This window comes from Lepus europaeus, chromosome 16, assembly GCF_033115175.1.
Source record: "Lepus europaeus isolate LE1 chromosome 16, mLepTim1.pri, whole genome shotgun sequence".
NCBI classification, from domain to species: domain Eukaryota; kingdom Metazoa; phylum Chordata; class Mammalia; order Lagomorpha; family Leporidae; genus Lepus; species Lepus europaeus.
Genome location: NC_084842.1, coordinates 48,352,174 through 48,371,928, shown reverse-complemented (window position 1 = coordinate 48,371,928; position 19,755 = coordinate 48,352,174). Strand labels below are relative to the sequence as shown.

The 19,755-nt window shown below is 50.8% G+C and overlaps 1 protein-coding gene across 1 annotated transcript; it reads right to left on the bottom strand.

Annotated features, from left to right (window-relative positions):
- Positions 1 to 1,054: 1,054 nt before the first annotated feature.
- Positions 1,055 to 18,212, bottom strand: PRSS55 (serine protease 55). Its single transcript, XM_062213161.1, has 5 exons — positions 18,206 to 18,212; positions 10,872 to 11,061; positions 9,384 to 9,634; positions 7,592 to 7,734; positions 1,055 to 1,387 (listed from the first exon to the last, which is right to left on the bottom strand). The coding sequence occupies exons 1-5, from the start codon at positions 18,210 to 18,212 to the stop codon at positions 1,067 to 1,069; spliced, it is 912 nt and encodes a 303-aa protein (XP_062069145.1). The 3' UTR covers positions 1,055 to 1,066.
- Positions 18,213 to 19,755: the final 1,543 nt, after the last annotated feature.

Genomic DNA, 19,755 nt, shown 5'->3' with positions numbered 1-19,755 from the left:
TCTGCATCACCGTATACAAGCAGCACCTGGAGAACAGGCTCCTGCCCTCTGCTCACTGAGGCTGAGCGCTGCCCTGGGCCTCTCTCCTCTGGGTTTGGATGCCTGGGCCCCCACCGAAGACAGAAGGGCCTCTGAGGAAAGGCAGAGCTTTCCATGGGAGTGTGGACTCTTCCCTGACCTATAGCATGGCTGACACTTCCGAAAGAGACTTCCTTGTTCTCCTTCTCCCCACTCTAACCCTAATCCTCCACTGATCCTACAATACCAGTCCCCACAAGTCCTCTTTCCAGAAGCTCCTGGGAACCTGGGACTTGGCTGCCCATGCACATCAGCCAGGCAGGCTCAGGGGAGGCCAAGCATCCAGGACGGGCACCATCGAAGGACACCTTCGGTGTCCGTTCCCCTTTTCTGTTCATGGCGCCCTGATTTCTGTTTGGGGAAGCATCTTCTCCCCCCTTCCCATGTCTGAATGGATGGCCCTTTGCTGGGTCCTGGGGTGGGCATGTGAGTCGGGCATACCCTAACAGAACATCGCTGTTGGCCAGCGTTTGCAGCAGCAAAGGGTTGTGGGCTTTATGCCTCTTGAGAGCAAGGCCACAGCCCATGCTACAGTTGTCTACCACAGGGCTTGCACTTTCTACTGGGCTGCTAAGCTGGTAGGATGCAAATTGGAGGTACTGGTGGTCATTCTGGCCATCGCTTTGAAACCCTTTCGAGGGTGACAGCCACAGGCAACACTCCCTGCCAACATCTTAGAATCAGCAGGGCCTAAAGTCCTCATATCACCCCTGTTCATCGTTTGCTTGTTTCCTGTTGCATGTACCTATTCATACCTCTTTTAGACTTAAACCAGTTGGAGTCGGCTAACAGTCGCCTGGAATGAAGAGAGCCCTGACAATGCAGTGACCCGCAGCCCAGCCCCGCACTGGGGCCCCCGCCTGACTTTCTGATCTCTGTTCTCAGCCTCTGGTCCTGGCCCTTTCATCTGAGCGGTAGCCAGTCCTTGTGCCCACAGCACGTTCTCGGTGCAGCCTACTCCGGTTAAAGAATAGCATCTGTTTTATTTTCAGCAGGAAATGGCTCCAAACAAGAACCCGAAGAACAGAAGACACAACAGGAGCCAGAACCTGAGGCGTGCTGGCGCTGGGGATTCTGAGGTCCGAGAGTCTGCTGGTTTCTCCTTAGGGACATTTTCTTGGATCTTAGAATCCAAGGGACTTCCCTGCTGCTGGGTCACGTTATCGATCCAGTGGATGTAGTTCACCAACAAGGTGTATATTCCTGGGATGTTCTTCTCTCCACAGCTCCTGCCCCAGCTGATGATACCCACCTGGTACCACTTCTTCCCAGGACTTTGGGTGCAGACAAGAGGTCCCCCACTGTCACCCTGTGGGCAGAGAACAGTTCAGGAGTGAGTTTTCTTCCAAACTATCCATCTGAAGCTGAGCACAGGTCATAGCCCAGTAGATGGAAGATAACTCAGTCATCTTCCCTACTCCAGACTGCCAATGCCCACCCCATCCCAGCAACTTGGGAGGAACATGCTGCTGTTAAATTCGCTTTGGGAGTTGCGGGTTGTAGAGTATGGAGGTGTCATTAAGCCACCAGTTAGCACAATTGTATCTCATATCAGAGTGCCTGGGTTTAATTCCCAGCTCTGGATTCTGACTGCAGCTTCCTGCCAATGCAAATCTCAGGAGACAGCAGGTGATGGCTCAAATGGTCGGGTTCCTGCCACACATGTAAGAGACCTGGATTGAGTTCCTAGCTCCTGGTTTCAGCCTGGCCTAGCCTTGGCTATTGCAGGCATTTGAGCAGTGAATCAGTGGGTGGGAACTTTCTTTCTCTCTCCCTATATTTCACTATCTCTCTGCCCCTTAGATAAAATAAATGTTTAAAATCAATAAATAAAATGGGAGCAGATATTTTGGTGCAGAGGGTTAAGTGGCCACCTGACCCTGGCATTCCATACATGAGTGCTGAATCGAGGCCTGACTGCTCTGCTTCAGATCCAGCTTCCTGCCAATGCACCTGGGAAGGCAGCGGATGATGATCCAAAGTGCTTGGGCCCCTGCCACCCATGTGGGAGACCTGGATGGAGTTCTTGGCTCATGGCTTCAACCTTGCCCAGTCCTGGCTGTTGTAGCCATTCAGGGAGAGAACCAGTGGGTAGATCTTTGCCTCTCTTTTTTTCTCCCTCTCTCACTTGGCTTTTCAAATAAATAAAATAAATCTTTAAAATAAATAATTCAATAAAAATATAAAAGACTACCAACATTAAAACATAATAAACCAATAGAGTGTGGGTCTGTGTATGGGACAGGACTACAGAGGGAAGAGGAAGAGGGTGGGCTTGGTGAGAGACAGCCTCAGGGCAGCACAAGGGGCAGGGTGGGACAATGGAGTCAATGTTTTGCAGGCAGAGGGAAGAGTGAAGACTTGTTCTGTGGGTCTTAACAAATCAGCAGCTCAGGAAAGCATTGCAAGGAATGGGAGGAGAAAAAAAAAACAGAATATGAGAAACGTGGTTAGGATGATGAATTGGGTCTGTTTTGATGTTCTTCCAGGGGCATGGGGGGAATGGCATTTCTCTGAAATTCTTGGGTGTGGGTGTTTGCAAGGGGCAAGTCAGCTAAACTTCCTGGAATACATACATGGCCCTGCAGGATGGAACCATGTGGTTCTATGACTCACACCATCATCCAGTTATGCAGAGACTACGTACCAAGTCCCTACGACATACCATACACACGTATGGCTTCCTTTCTCATAGGAGGAAAATGAGCACCAAGGAGAAGTGGCCTTGCTGAAGGTTATATGGTAGCTGGGCTAGAGCCAGAAGCCAGGATTTTTCCGATGCTAAAGCCTGTACCTGCTCTTTCCACTGTTGCAATACTACTCTCTTGCTGAAGGACCTGGGCAGTTTCAGCCTTGCAAGTGGCCTGTAATCAGTGGGGAGGTGGTCTCCCTTTCCATGACCCTAAAATGGTGGCTAGAGAGAACGGAGTCTGCCAATGATTTCCAACGGCAGCCAAGGACGATGGACATTTCCTGGCTATGTTCCAGGTGCAGTGTCAGCTCCTGGATTCTTCCCCTCATCAACAGCTCTGTGAGGTGCGCATTTTGACTCCCATTTTGTGAGTGCAGAGAGAGAGGTGGATAGAAACCAATAGGACCTGGTCGCTGGTCATGGATGGACACTGGGCACGGATGGTGAGGATGAATTCCAAGGCCATAGGCTGCAGTGAATGGAGATAAAATGCAGGAGAAGACAATGAGTCATTGGTGTTCCAGTCCACTGTGGCTTGATTGTGAAATGCACCACCGGGGGTGGGGGGGCAGCAGATCGTCCTGGGTATCTGCAGAAAGCTGTGGCTTGAGGCTGCTCAAAGCAACCTAGCAAGTTAAGCCCAAACCAAAATTACCTTTTCCAGAACAGATCATTGCCTCTGACACTCATCTGCTTTTTGTGGGAGTGCATGTGTTCTTTTCTTTGTGCTAATTCTGTTTCAAAGTCATGGGGCAAGAACAAAGTCAATGGAATTTCCACTCAAATAACTCCTTCCATGAAAGTTGTTTTCATCATGTTATCCATCTTATGAACGCATATTATAAAAATCTGATTAGAATATTGCCTTTGATTTTTCATTTCTTTACATATCAGGAAGAGGACTGTCCTTGGGTAAGTAGGTAAGTTAATTTTATAAGCTTCAGTTTGCACATCATTAAAATGGAGATAATCTCTGTGGAATCCCAAGATTGTGGGCAGATGAAATGAAAACCGTCTATAAATCACTCTGCATAGGGCCTATGTAGTAAATGTTCCAGAAATGGAGGGTTATTATTTTACCCTTGCAAATGAGAAGTATTACTTGTATATTCAGGAAACACAGATTCCTTTAACCGACTGCTGGTGCAGAGGGCCATCTGTAAATACATACCTTGGAAAGAAAGAAAGGATTGCCCCAAAAGGCTAAGAGTCAAGGGCTAAGTCCATCAGCCAGGGACAAATCTGGGAGAAACTTGCTGACAAATCACAAGAGCCTCCCAAGCCCACTGCTGGGAGATCCATTGCCCCACACGATCACTCCTGTCCTGCTGGGGTAGAAGTGGATGGCTTGGCTCCCAAGCCTGGCCCCATCACTACTGGATGCTGAACTTTGGGCAAATGATGTATAATCTGAATCCCTGTTATCTTATTTGTTCTACAGGGAGAGTGAGACCTGTCTGGCCCATCTCACAGGGTTAAGGAGAAGACAAAATTACTGAATATAGCCAAAGAGCTATAGAGTTACTACAGTGCTTCTCATCCTTCCAGACAGTGAATGGAATGACTAAGGAATAAAGAAGCCATGTTTCTCATCTGTAAAGCAGAGTTAGATTCAATGGCTTTGTACATTCTTTCTTGGCTCTAAATGTCTGAGATTCTAAAAGTCTGGGATTCCATGGAGTAGAACAAGACTTCATCCAGCTGTCACAGGCGATGTGTTCAAGACAATGTTTTCAGGAGAAGCCCAGGTCTCCAATCCAAGTCAGCTTGGCAGTCCTATGACCAAACTGCTCAGTAACCCAGTGGCTGCCAACCGCAGACTCTTGGGATGCCTCAGGGTCTCTCGTAGATGTCTCCTCTTCAATGGCTGCTTGGCTGACAGGTACCGACAGCTGGCTTGTTTGGTTCTTTTATTTGACCAACACTTTTTGGACACTGTGCTAGGCACCAGAAGTTCACCCACCAATAAGACCTGTCTGCTGAAGCTGGGGAGACTCAAGAGCATGTGCAGCCACAAGTCCACTGTGATGCCCACTGACCAGGAGAGACTTCCTTGAAAGCATCACATTCCTTGTTGCACATGTGCTTGACTTTAGATTCTGCTTGGCTGTGCCACTTAAAAGTTATTTTCTAATTGAACTTTTAAATATACTTGTAATTCTAAATTTCAAAGGTAATTGAACTTGTACAGATAATTGCAGATATACAGCAGTCATGAAAAATAATTCAGCCGGCGCCGTGGCTCAACAGGCTAATCCTCCACCTTGCAGCGCTGGCACACCGGGTTCTAGTCCCAGTCGGGGCGTCGGATTCTGTCCCAGTTGCCCCTCTTCCAGGCCAGCTCTCTGCTGTGGCCAGGGAGTGCAGTGGAGGATGGCCCAAGTCCTTGGGCCCTGCAACCCATGGGAGACCAGGATAAACACCTGACTCCTGCCATCGGATCAGCGCAGTGCGCCGGCCGTGGCGGCCATTGGAGGGTGAACCAACGGCAAAGGAAGACCTTTCTCTGTGTCTCTCTCTCTCACTGTCCACTCTGCCTGTCAAAAAAAAAAAAAAAAAAAGAAAGAAAGAAAGAAAGAAAGAAAAATAATTCAGGGGCTAGTGCTGTGGCACAGCGGGTTAATGCCCTGGCCTAAAGCACCAGCATCCCATATGGGCACCGGTTTGAGACCTGGCTGCTCCACTTCTGATCCAGCTCTCTGCTATGGCCTGGGAAAGCAGTAGAAGATGGCCCAAGTCCTTTGGGTCCCTGTACCTGCGTTGGAGACCCAGAAAAAGCTCTTGGCTCCTGGCTTCGGATTGGCACAGATCCAGCCATTGCAGCCAATTGGGGAGTGAACCATCGGATGGAAGACCTCTCTCTCTCTCTGCCTCTCCTCTCTCTGTGTAACTCTTTCAAATAAATAAATACATCTTAAATAAAAAGAAAAACAATGCAGGGATTCTCACGTGCTCTCAGTGTCTCCCAATAATATCTTGCAAAACTGCAGCACAAAATTACATTATGACACAGCCCAGACACAGAACATCTCCATCACCACAGGGATCCTTCATGTTCCCTTTTTGTAGCCAATAACCAATAACCCTCCCTTCCCCAGCTCCTTAACCCCTGGCAACCACTAGTCTGTTCTCTCTTTAATTTCATCATTTCAAGGATGTTCTGGGATTGGAATCATACACTGTTGGATTCTATTTAGGATTTGGCTTGTTTCACATAGTAGTCTGTCTCTGAAGATCTATCCATGTTGTTGCATGGGTCAATAGTTTTCTTCCTTCATGTTGCTGCACAGTATTTCATGGTATGAATATACTGGTTTGTTTAACCTGCCACACTGAAGGACATTTGTTTCCAGTATTTGGCTATTAACATAAACACTCTTGTACAGGTTTTTATATGAACTATATGAATCTAAACCTTTATTTCTCTAAAAAATAAAGTTTAAATGTGACATTTTCTGGAATGTAAGGTAAGATGTTTAGTTTTTTATGAAACTAAAAGACTGTTTTTGACAATGACTGGACCACTGTAAAATCCTGCCAGCAATGACCTGGTTTCTTTACAACTTGGCCAGCATTTGCTGTTATCACGTTTCATTTTTGGCATTCTCAGATATGTGTCGTGATGCCTCAACGTGGTTTTAAATTGCATCTAGCATCCCTCTGATGACCACCAAAGCTGATCATCTTTCCGTATTCTTATTTGCTATTTACATATTCTCTTTGGTGAAATGCCTGTTCATGTATTTTGCCCATTTTCTAACTGGATTACATTTTTTCCTCTTTGTTTTTGTTTTTCTGTTGAAGGTGAGAGTTCTTTAAATATTTTACATAAAATTCTTTTTGTCTGTATCTTGTCTTTTAATTCTCTTAACAGAATCAGAAGCTTTTATCTTTGGTCAAATCCAGTTTTTCCTTTCATGAATTGCACTTTATCATGTCTAAGAATTCTTTACCTAGCCCTCAATTTTTTGTGCTTTTTCTAAATGCTTTTATAGCTTTACAGTTAAGTGCATAATATATTTTGAGTTAAATTTTAAATGAGTTTTTTACTTTACGAATTAAAGACTCTCAATTTTTTATAAAGCACTCTTTGCTAGAGTTTTTTATTTCTCCTTATTTTTATTTTAGTTTTTTATTTTTCCTATGTTTATCAATAAATTGAATCCAGGTATAATAGTTTAACTCTGTATTCCAGTTGTGATAGATCCTGGATATATTGGCTATTATGTTACAGGACTGTTTCCTCTTTAAATCTTCTAACAGGACTCTCATGAAAATGGAATAGCAGAAGGGGGTGTCAACTTTTTTTTTTATTTGAAAGTTAGAGTTACAGAGAGAGAGGGAGAGGGACAGGGATAGAGAAAGAGAGAGACAGAAAATGAGAATCTCCCAGCCCTGGGTTCATTCCCCAGATAGCTGCAAAGGCCAAGGCTGGGCTAGGTTGAAGCCAGGAGCCAGGAATTTCTTTGGGGATCCATATGATTCCTCATATGGGCCTCAAATCACCCTTGGCTTTTTGTTGTTGAAGAATTCTCAGAAATGGGAATAGTCTTATGTGTTTCCCTAGAGACCCTGAAGAAGCCCAGAACCATGTGTGCCAGAGACTCCCAGGTGTGCACACATAGCTCCAAGGGCGCTGTTCCCATAACGAACACCCAGAGTCTCCACAATCCCTTTTCCCACCCCCTGCTGAAAGGCCCTGCTCTCCCACTTCTTTTTCTAAACTGTTGATTGTCTGTCCCCAGTGGAGAGAGGATACCCATGCTGTAGCAGCCCGGGTGTAGGGGCCTGGAGAGTGAGGGAGCGGTGCTCCTCAGTTACCTGGCAAGAATCATAAGTCTTGTTATCATATCTAGCACACAGCATATTATTGGTGAGTTTTGGAAACACCTTGGTACATTTCTCCCGATCCATGATGACCATAGGCACTTTCATCATATCCGTCGTCATCGAATATTTGTCACCTGGCCCAGAGAGAAAGCACATTAGAAAAGCCATGGGCAGTAACTCCCCGTGCTGATGGTGCAGCTGGCTGTGTCTCAGCCTGCCCTGCAGCAGCCCCTCCCATGGCCCTTCCCATTCCTCAGCATCCCTCTCTCCATTAGGTAACCCCAGAGCAGAAGTTTACCTGTTCCATCACCCCAAACTTTCCCGAACAACTCCTCACCTACTGGAATTATTTCTCCCATTCCAAGCCATATGCCTACTTCCAGGAAGGTTTCCAGCTAAGACCCCAGCCAGCCCTTAGAGGATCAACCTCTCCGTGGCAATGGCTGGTGACCACTTCTCAGCATAGTCCTGCCTCGTCCATGCATCTGCCTGCTGCTGCTTTCATTCCATCAGCATGGTGGCTCACTCACACAGGGCCGTGGACGGGGGCTTTGCACCCTTGGTGAAAACCCTTCAGTCCTCCAGCCAGTCTAGGCACTTCGGCTGCTGGTCCCAGGAATTTGCCTGGACTTCTCTTTATCTCATTAATTCTGGCCACACAGAGATTTCAAAATCCTTTCCCTTATTGAGTATTTTTAATCAAGTATGCATCCTCTGCCTTTCTAATTTTTTTTTGAAAAAATATTTTTATTTGCAAAGTTGAAAGGGGGAGGAAAGGAAAAGAAGGGGGGAAAGAGAGAGAGAGAGAAAGAGAGAGAGGGAGATCTTATCTCTTCCCAAAGATTTAGTTCACTTCCCAAATGGCCAGAACTGCCAGGGCTGGGCCAGGTCGAAACTGGGAGCCTGGGACTCTAACCAGGTCACCAATGTGGGCGGCAGGTACCCAAATAATTGAGTTATCAACTGCTGCCTCCCAAAGTGCACATTAGCAGGAAGCTGGAATAAGGAGCAAACCCAGACTCCAATGTGCATTACAGGCATCTCAAAGGACATCTTAACCACTGTGCCAAATGCCCACTCCTGCTTTTAACCTGTGAGTCATGCCTGGAGCCCATAGTCACGTTCTACCAGTTTCCTCCTGGTTGCTAAGCTCTGGAAACACCTACAGTCTTCGAGGCCCCAGCACACTGCTAACATCCCTTCGGGTCCAGACTCCCCCTTAGGCCTGACATGGTGCTCTGCCCCCCTTCCGTATGTTGTGATTTCACGGAGTCTTCTCTGGGCAGAATCCAGGGGGCCTTTCATCACACCTCCCTGTCCAGGAGTACTTGGTCCTATTCTGGTCAAGTATCAACATGACAGCCAACAACAACAGATGCACTTTGAAGAAAGGCTGGGCAACACTCTGAGCTAGCCAAAGCTGAGCCCAGGGTAGGTTTCTCGAATGCCTGTAGGGATCAGCTGGCAAACAGCAATGAGCAACTCCAGGGGGGACGTTCGAGAAGAAAGAGTAGATAGATCTATGGCTAACTGAGGTTTGACTCTGATCAAACAAGACTGCTCTGAGTTGGCTGAATAAGGCCACACCCAGGCACTGGCTCAGAGCTGGCATCTCAGAGGTTTCCGTGGCACTCAGAGGCAGCGGAGAACACAAGGACTGGCTTCCACGCAAGTCCCTTTCTCCTCCCACCTTTCCTTGGCTGTCCTGTCCACTTTCCGCCCCTCTCCTTTGGATTTAGCGCTCGTCCTAACAGCTATTGGGAGACACTCAACTGTAGCGTACCAGTCTTGGTCTGGCCCCAGCCTGCCACCCAGCACTCATGCCACTTGGAGGGGCTGGTCAGCGTGGGCATGCAGATGGGCACTACCAGGTCACTGAATGTGATGGGTGAGGACAGCAGCAGCAAGGCGATGTCGTTGTCCAAGCTGTCTCTTTGAAAGTTCTTTGGGTAAATTATGCTGGTGACGCTCCTTTCTTCCCGGGATGAGCTGGTTAAGTCATTGGTCCCCATCACGATTTTCAGGTCTGTCACTCTGATGGTGTGGAAGAGGGGGGTTGAAGAAGCGAAGGGAAGTCAAAAAGTGTGCAGGGGTTGCTCTGCCCCTCCTCCCCGCCCCAACCTAAACCTCAGACCATTCTGGGGGACTTCAGGGCCGATCCTGCTGGGACCAGGACTCAAAAGGTGTGAGAATTTGAAAAAAAATACAGGGCAAAACAGCCAATGAGCAGACCACAGCTACCCTTACTGCTGCCTCTGGGGTACTAGACATGAACAGGGTCCTCCTGCCTAATGGAGTCAGGGCTCAGACTAGGGCACTCTGGGGAGCTCATAAAAGATGACTTGGCACAGACCAAATGAACCTTTGGGAGGGCAAGATGCCAGTCCCTCTATTTGCATCAACTGGTCTACCAACCTCCTAGCAACCCAGAAACAGGGTTTAATTTAGAACTGCTGCTGCATAAAGCAGAAAGCACCTTCGGGGATAAGTCATCATCCTGGGCCCCCCTCCAGGCAGAATGGCCTTGAACTTTCCCACAGCTGATTCTTCAGTCTTGCCTGACAGCCGGTGCCACAAGGGCCCTTGGTTGTGCCCAGTTTCCATCCCTCCTTTAAAGTCAGCCTTTCTGTGTGTATTCCAGCTTTATGGAGGGGGCATGGCAGAAAGCATGGGTGTTGGAGCCAGAAGTTGAATTCTCTGTCTACTTACTAGGAACGTACTGGGGGTGAGGCATCTAGCTTTATCAGACCTCAGTTTCCTTGTCTATAAATTAGTGGTTCACTCTATGAGCCTCAGGTGGCCACTGTATGATTCAAGGAATTCATGGACTTGCTCAGCAGGATCGCCTGCTCGTGGCTCATCATCAGTAAATGCTAGGTGGTCCACCAACCTCATGGAGCACAGAGAACGTTTCACAAGGAATAGGGAATGAGGCAATCAGATGGCACACAAAGCCAGGCTTCCAGAATTCGAATTTCCTCCTAGAAGGACTTGCGCGCCCTGGGAGAGGCAGATGGACCAAACCCTTCAGTTCCATCAAGCCAGATTTTCCAACAGAAAGGTGTGACCTCGGGGCAGCTGTGGTCATTGGCCATTGGGGTCAACAAGGAAGGCAAAGCCTCAGGTTGGCTGCCTCCTTGTCTCCAGGGCAGGAAGGCATGGGTGGGAGCTATACGTGTCCAACTCTGCATGGAACAGTGCTAAGAGTTCTCTCTGCCCTCGGGTCTGGCTGAGTGTGCGCATGCCCCAGGGCTGGGCCCTTGGTACTCACACAAGCATCTCAGAAGACACGCAGTGAGCAGCCGTGAGGATCCACTGTGAGCTGAGGATAGAGCCGCCGCAATAGTGAGTTCCTGACTGAATGCTCACCTGCCATGGGAACTCACCCACCTCAGCCTCCGTTCCCGCTATGATTCTGGAATGCTGAGCTCCTTGCTCGAAAACAGGTCTTACACCACACCCTGGAGGCAAGGAGAAGAATGGAAGGGAAGAGACGCACGGCTCAGACCACGTCCAGCACGGGTCAGGCCCTGGGCTGGGGGGAGATGAGGGTTGTAGGGAGGCAGCATCACCCCCACCACAGAGAACGGGACACAGAGGCTGGTCCAGCGAGGCGCCCCTCCCCATACGAGGGAGCTGACAGATGCTTTCACTTGGTTGCTCTGAGCTCAGGACCAGGGTCTGAAGCACCGGCTCGGACTCCACCCAGCACTGTGAGTTCAGCTGAGTCTCTGAGCTTCTGCTCTCATCCGGGACACATTGGAGAAGATGCTCTCCAGAGCCAACTCTGACAGGGAAGGCAGGAAAGCAGCCGCTCCCAAAGCTGTCCGCATGCTAACGGGCCCTGCTCAGGAGCCTGAAATGATGTGTAACTTTGCTAGATAACAACGGACCTACGAGATGGAATGAAGGTTTCTAATCAAGCAATCCCAATACGGGGAAAGTATGCAGGATTTTCTGAGTGGGCCCATCCCAAGGGCCCCTGAAAGTGAGGGAGGAGGCAGAAGAAAAGCCAATCAGAATCAGTTGTGCGACGGAAGAAAGGAGCAGGGAGAGGCAACATTGCTGGCTTTAAGACAGACACAGGTGGCCCAGGGCAACCTCTGGAAGTTGGAGAGGCCATGGCCAGAGCCTCCACTGGGCCCCGAGACCTTGAATTCAGCCCTGGGAGACCCGGGTTGGCATTCCGCCCTCCAGAACTGTAAGGTAAGAGAGTTGTGGTGACTTGTGTTACAGTGGCCCTGGAAATGAATATTCCCAGGCAGTCACAAGGGCGGCCCAGGAAGTGCCAGAATCTCCTGCAAAGTCCTGAATGTTCCAGGCTGTCCGTGAGGAGCAGCTCCATCCCTGGGGGCTGGAAGCAAAGACTGCAGCGGCCCGAGCCAAGGAGAGAGATTCACCGTCCAGAGAGGCCAGGTCTAGCTCCTCAACCCCACAAAGAGGACCCATGCATTGAAAGTATGTTCTGGAACAAGGCACAAGTTTCATTCTAAAGAGCCCAAGACCCCATCTTCTCTCTCCCCCTCCCTCCCTCTCTGGTTTTCCCAACAGCAGCTCAGCAGCAGCTTTGAGGACTTTGCAGTATGGTTTGGAGTGAGCCAGGGGTACTCACTTCTGGCTTCCGAGAACTGGGGTGAGAACTCAGCCCTGTGTGTGAAGAGCCTTCAGGTGTGTATACACGCTCACTCCACGACTTTTGGGTCTGCTCTTCCTCCATTTGATTTCCCAAACACACGTCCGAGCGTTTGCTTGCTGTATGTCAGGTACAGCTACAAGCACCTCACTGTTAGGACCACGCTAGGAGTAGGTGCTCTTGCGTGCACTCTCATTTTATGGTTGGCATCATTGAGGCACAGAGAGCTCACGCAGTTTGCTCAAGGTCACACAGCAGGTCAAGGCTAACAAGACTTGAACCAGACAGTCTGGCATCAGAGCTGGTGCTCTTGCTACCCAATGCTGCCGTCTGCCTGGAAGGTTCTCTCTCACTTTGTTCAGGCCCCTCCCCGAGAATCACTTCTCTGGAGATGGCTCTGAGGATCTGTGTCTACCAGAGCCCTCTTGTCCTCGGTGTTTATCTGCTACCCTGCGTTCCACTTCCACATTGTGTTATCACCCTGAGGACGCACCCACCCCTGGTCCTTGTTTCTTGGCCCTGGTACCAGGATGCAAGCTCTGCGAGGGGAAGGTGGCATGCCTGTCTTGCTGCGCGGGGTCCTCAGGCCTGGAACCACACCTGGCACAGAACAGTGACCCTCTGATTCCATGTTACCACTTCTGGACACTTAGCCTAAGGGAAACTTCTGGAATGCAGCAAACACATATATTTGAAGGAGGTCCACTGCCGTAAACTTCTTAACAGTAACAAATTGAAAACAACCTAATGTTACGATTAAATGATTAAAATACAGGAGGATGAACCGCTTCTCGGCCATAAAAGTTATGCTTGTGGGGAGTTTCTAATGATGCAGAAAAATGCTTGTGATACAAAGTTGAGTGAAAAAAGTCAGGAGGAAACCATATTTTAAAACTCATGATTTCGCCGGCGCTGTGGCTCAACAGGCTAATCCTCCGCCTTGCGGCGCCGGCATACCGGGTTCTAGTCCCGGTCGGTGCGCCGGATTCTGTCCCGGTTGCCCCTCTTCCAGGCCAGCTCTCTGCTGTGGCCAGGGAGTGCAGAGGAGGATGGCCCAAGTGCTTGGGCCCTGCACCCCATGGGAGACCAGGAGAATCACCTGGCTCCTGCCATCGGATCAGCACGGTGCGCTGGCCGCAGCGCACCAGCCGCGGCGGCCATTGGAGGGTGAACCAACGGCAAAAGGAAGACCTTTCTCTCTGTCTCTCTCTCTCTCACTGTCCACTCTGCCTGTCAAAAACAAAACAAAACAAAACAAAACAAAAACCTCACGATTTCATCAGGTTAAAAATCTTGATGTGGAAGTGTGGGAGAAAATGCATCAAAACCAAGAGGCAATTGTGAGCTGGCTTGCATGGTGGGTGACTGGCATGGGTGTCCATTCCGTTTGTCTCTGAGATGCACAACAGGGCACCTGCTAAGAGCACAAGGCTCTGCAGTCAGGCAGCTCGAGCCTCTTCCTCGTTGGAGGAAGCTGTGTACCCTTCTCTTAGATCCTGGAATGGGCATAACACCCTGTCCCGTAAAACAGATGAGTGGATGAGATAACAGGTGTTGAAGTCCTTACAAGGTGCTTGGGGCACAGTACCTTCTCCAGCCACTGCACAGGCCGTGTGCTGGCCAAAAGGCAGTGTGCACAGTGGGGAAAGGCCGGGTGCTCACCAGGCAAAGGGGACTTGAGTTTGTGGGAAGATGCGTGCAGCTACATGTGTTTACTTTGCTGTGAAAAATATTTTTGAAATACATGCATAGATCTTATAATATATGTTGCCCATGAACTTTCTGAAGACCCTCTGCCGATTTCTTGCAGTGTGACTCTGGACAAATCCTGAGCCTGTCCTGCTCCAATGCGAACAGCAGGATCCCTGCCCTGTGCTGGTGTGGACATTTGCGTGTGGGAAAGTGCTTGGCTGATGATGGCTGCTTCTAAGGCATCCAGCCTCCTTCCAGCCTTGGCCATCCCTTAGAGAGACCAAGGACCTACCGGCAGCTGTGGAAAGCTGACTGCTCAAAACGGAAGTGCCCCTGAACTTGACTATGGTGAGCTACGCTTCTGCGTTGAGTCTCTAGCTCTTGGGAGACTTCGTGCTCCACACCCCCCACCCTCTGAGCTGGAGGACCGATGCTTGGCTCATTCCATGCACTCCCTTGTGCCTTGGGATTCAAAACCAAGACTCAAGTTCACACAGGGGAAACACTGGGCTGGGCATTAGAGGAGAGAGAGAAGTGGCTTCAAGGAGGGGTGGATGGGAAAACATCAAGCTAGGGCCTTGTGCCCAGGCCTTTGAGGAGCCAGTTAGCCAATCCGTGAGCTCGTGTCCAGCTCTGTCCCTTTGGTCCTCATGCTCACCACTGACTGGACGAAGGGAGGTGAGGAGGCCAGCTCTCAGGCCCAGCCCTGCCTGCGACAGCTGCTCTGGCCCCTGGGAGAAGAGTCCACCTACCGAGATCTTTTCCCTTGGCCTGGGAAAGGAGCAGGAAAATTGAGAACAGGAGCATGGCCCTTGCTGTGCTGTGGGCCTGGGAGGTTACGGAGGCCGGGGCAGAGGGGAATAGCACTGCATTCTTAGAGCCACAGCCCTGCTGATGATGTCACAATGGGCGTGGCTTGGAAGATGCAGGCTGAAGTCACGCAGGCTTCTTTTCTGGCTGTGTTGTTTCTACAGTGGCCTTGCCCTTGAAGCCTCCCATTCTACAGCACCTGTCACAGCAGAGCTTCTCTGAGAATGCATGGCTAAGGTCTGAGCCAGGGGCTTCCAGGCCATATCCCAGGATATGGGGAGGGAGGGGAGGCCCAGGAACACCTGAGGCTGCTCCCAGCTTTAATATCCTGTGTGGCACAGCGGCCATCTTAGTTCTCTGCTCCGGACTCTGACCCGGACCCGAGGTGTGGAGCTTAGGGTCTGGGCTCAGAGGTCCCAGCCTCCCCTTACATCCTGAGTAGCAGGCAACAATCCCCGCTCTCTCCACTTTTTCCACGTGGTCCCCAAATCTTCCGACGGGTCCCTGTCCATTCCTAGAGATGAAAACATTGGAGTCAGGAGCTGTGCAGCCCGTGGCCTCACCTGATGCCAGCAACGCAGTCACGGGACTTGGACCTTACTACATGTGTTAGTTTGTACCTCTGCATGATGACTCGGGTGGAATTGACCTAAGTGTCTCGGAACTGCCTTCCTAGCCAAGGGCCATGCCCAGTGGTTGGAAGTGAGTTGCGTGGTCATTTCAGCCCTCGATGACAGTGTGTCCCCTCTGCCCAACCTCACGCCTCAGTTTCCTCCCCTGCAGCAGGGGGACCCAATGTCCCCTGGAGTGAAGGCTGCGAAGCTCAAAGCGAGGCCCTGCAGGTGGGGAGGTGGCCCCTCGGCTCTGCACCAAGGGTGTGGCTCTAGCTGCTTTCTGGGGAGGAGCAGCTTCAGCAATTTGCTCTTCTATCCCCCGCCTCCCCTCCACTGATGGATCCCTGCAGGCAGCTGCTCCGGGCCCTGGGGACCTGTGGGAGGGGTAGAGCGGATGTGGGCTGGCACTATCCCCAACTGCTCTGAATCATACCTCGCCTGCCCTGGCCCTCATGATGGGCCTTGCCTTCCTCCCTGGCCTACAGGTGACGGCCCCAAAGCACACGGGTCACCTGCTCCTGGTCCCACCAAACAGGCTCCCTCCTTGTCCTCAGGTACCTTTGCTGGACACTCCCTGGTTTTCTCACTGCCCAGCCTTAGGGCTCAGGTCTCTCCTAGCCTTGGATCAGCCACCGGCCCCCTGCCGAATGCCAATGGCTTCTTCTTTGCTCAGTGTCTGTTGGGGCCGGGGGTGGGGATGTGGAGGGGAGAAGGATTCCAGGCTCGGAGAATGGAATATGAGAGCTGATTTCACGCATGGGGAGGCAGGGGCAACAGAGGTGCCCACTGGAAGCTGTTGCTTGCTTCTGGCAAGTATCTGAACCAAATCACAGCACGCTGTGGGGAGGCGCTCTTGCCTTTTGAAGACCATCCTATGGGCTCTAGGTGTCTTGTGTGCCCATGACTCAGGCCCATTTCCTGTGGAGTTCTCATACGTAGTCCAGTGCTGCTTTCCAAAGATGATGCACTGCAACTGGTGGAAGGACGGCTGGGTGGGGACAACTATGTCGCTCGGCCACATGGCCTATGTCCTGCACAATTCCAGAGGGGACCACCCTTTTAGGCTACAAGAGGTAAGGCTCTCCTAGACTCAGACAAACATGGGGGCCCAAGGTGGGGAGAGCAGTGTCAGTGCTGTAGAAGAAATCCTCAGAAATTCAAAGAGGAAAGCAGGTGCCAGGTGAGACGGGATGTCCAGGGCTGTTGCCAGGCTCATACTCTGGAGGGCCTCAGGGTGGCTTTCTCCTTGGTCAGTGGTTTTCTGGCTGTTTCAGACCCTTGTGAGCTATGGCAGAATACTGGAGTAGGAACTTTATAAAGAACAGATGTGTACTCTCTCACCAATCTGCATCACGAAAGCCCAAGGCAAGGTCAAGGCTGGGGTCTCCGGTTCCAAGACGACCTTTATTGCACCCTCCAGGAGAGAGGGATGTTGTGTCGTCCCGTGCGGAAGAGAGTAAGGGCACTCTTGCAGCCTTGGTAAAGTGGCCTTGACCCAGACACCTCCAAAGGGCCTTACCTCACGGCACAGTTGCACAGTGAATGACATTTCCAGCACGTCCACTTTGGAGAGGTCATAATGAAACCACGCCACTGACTTTGGTGTGCAGTCTGGAGCTTGTTCAGTAGATTCAGGTTCCCAGATTTAGCAAATAAAAATGTAGGCTGTCAAGTTGAAGCTGATTTCAGAATGATGCAATTTCTTTCTTTCTTTCTTTTTTTTTTTTTTTTTTTAGTGTGAGTATGTCCAATGCAATATTTGGGACATACTTATACTGAATAGAATGTAGTTTATCTGAAAATTCAAACATAACTGGTGCCCTGCATCACCTGGCAATCTTAGGCCGATCTTGTGTTCAGATCCCGATTCAGTGGGTTGAGGCTGGTGGGGCCGGGGGCTGGGGAGCAGCGCTGAGTACTCCCAGCAGCAGCTCTCGGATGCTGGGAGTCGGTGTCAATCATCTCCGGACCATTTTGAGAACTATCAGCATGGCCTAGTGGAGACAGCTGCTGCTGGGTAGGGGCCCAGTGTGCGCTGCACAGGGAGTCAGATGCTGGGAGAGATGCTTAGAGTCCATCCTACAGAGCATCCTGGGGTGCGGCAAGGAGACGTCAGAAGCAAGAGGCTGGGGACATACCACTAGGTACTCAGGGGCAAGAAGGAGCAGAAAGTGACCTCAGCATAGAGGTAACCCCACCTGGGCCTGGGAGGTGGGAGCTGAGTTCCCGGTGACCTGGGGCCTCTCAGCAGCTGTGATCCTGGGGGGCAGGGGAGCAGAGCCAGGGCAGAGAGAAGGGCAATGCTCTTCTCCAGACCCATTCTGCGGGTGGGAGCCTGGCACTGAGCCAGCGTCTGGAGTGTGCCAAGGGCTTGGCTCTTCCAATCTGCAAATGGCTATAGGGTATGGAAGCAAGTGACTGCAGGCTATTAAGAACATTGAGGAAAAGTTTTTATCTGGGCCAGACTAATCAGCCCATGGAATGGCTTTTAAAGGGGCAGTGAGATGAGAATAAAGCTGGGGTTGATCACAATCCATGTGTAGCTCAGATTACCCACTCTGCTCCGTGGTGCCTTTGCTCAAGAGTTTTCCTTTATCAGTGGTGGGAGAGATCTGGTCGGAGCCCTGTGCTTTTTCCATTTGCAGCAGTTTGCCAAGCAGTGCCGTGTAGGAAAACCTAGTAAGTCATCCTAGCCGGGGCCAGCCCCTGGCGCAGGTCTGTACAACTGCCTCGCTCTACCAGGTCCCCCACCACAAGCTCTCACAACAGACACAGCCACTGCACGGAACTCCATTGTGCTGAGCTAAGGCTCCGCCTCCGAATCTCCTTGGGTGCAGCAGTGTGGGCAGCCGGTACCTGGCATCGCGTGGAGCCCAGCGGCATCACAGGACTGCAACCTTTCAGGCACAAGGACCTCACCAACACCCAGCGAGCACCAAAGCCAGACACCCTGGGAGGATGCCTCTTGTCTCCTGACTGCCATCTGTGTGGGGACTCGCCTCCCCCGGAAGCTGGCCCCGTATTCAGATGGGCACTGCAGGACCTAGGAAGTGATTTGCGCGTTGGATTGGAGAGGGGGCTCTGGAATCAGATGTACAGATCCTTCCACCTCCAGATCTCGCTCCGGCACTTCCACAAAGGGCCCCGGGCAGGCCGCTGAGCCTCTCAGAGCTTTGCTTACCTCTGCCCAGTGGGAAGAGGAGAAGCCACCAGTCAGGGCTGACAGCAGGGTGGGCTGGGTCCCAGGGTCTAGTACACAACAACGAATGCACCCATGTGTTTGCTGCCACGATGATGGTGATGCTCTGAAGTCCAGGCCACAGCCTCAGCCTCCAGGGTGGCATCTTTGGTCTGGCACAGGTCACAGCCACAGGCTTGTCTCTTCGGCACCACCTCAGAGGTCATCTTCCCCCGCGACCCTCTGATTCCAGGTGAGGAAGCTGGGAAGCTGGCAGGGCAGGGTGCTGATTTGGTCTGCTGCCTTCCTGTGCGCCTCAGTGTTGGCATCTGCAGACACATTTAACGTGCAGAGCAATTCTGTGTGCTGGATCAGCTTAGACCCTTGCTTGTCCGTGGAGATGGAAATGCCTACTGACAAGTCCAGAGACTGGGCGAGCCTTCCAGGTTACTGATTGGCATGCTGGGATTCAAACCCATGTAGGCAATGCTGCTCCCCCGATGGACTTCCAGCCAACCAATCATATCCAATTCTTACATTAGTTTTCCTAATTCCTGCAAAATATCTAGGAGATGAGATGAAACTCAGACTTTAAATGACTTGCTCAATAAAATGCAACTCACCGGGGTGGAGCCAGGGCTTGAATGCTTTAGGGCCATAGGTCAACCTTCAGCTTGAGTGAGATCAAGTCTCCCCAGGGCTCGCACACATCCATCCAGCCTTCCATCTGACCCAACTATTAAGTGCCTAATATGGACCGGGTGCCATTCTAAGAACTGAGGGTGTAAGAGTAAATAAAAAAGTCCTTGCCCTCATTAAGTTTACAGTCAGGTGGAAGAGCGACATGTCAATGCAAATGTTACCATGTGATCTGCTTTCACTCCATCCCTTCACCTTCAACTAATCTCATGGTCATTTCCTAACAAAATCTAGCAGGCTTTTGAGACCTGTTTCCAGAGACTGTAAGAGCTCTCCCCAAGCCCCCAAGCCCCCACGTCCTTCAATGCCAGTACAGACAGTGGAATCCAGGGCTTCTCGAGCTACACAAGGGGTGAGAGGGGAGCCTGAAGCCACTGCTTGACTGGGAGTCCCTTGAGCTACCCCTGCAGAGGGATCACAAGACAAGCAAGGACTGGGTTGTGCAGAGCCAGCAAGGCCAGGCTAACTTGCATCTCATGCCTGCTGCCTAGCCCCAGGGCTCACTGTGACGTCACTTGGGCCCAGCACT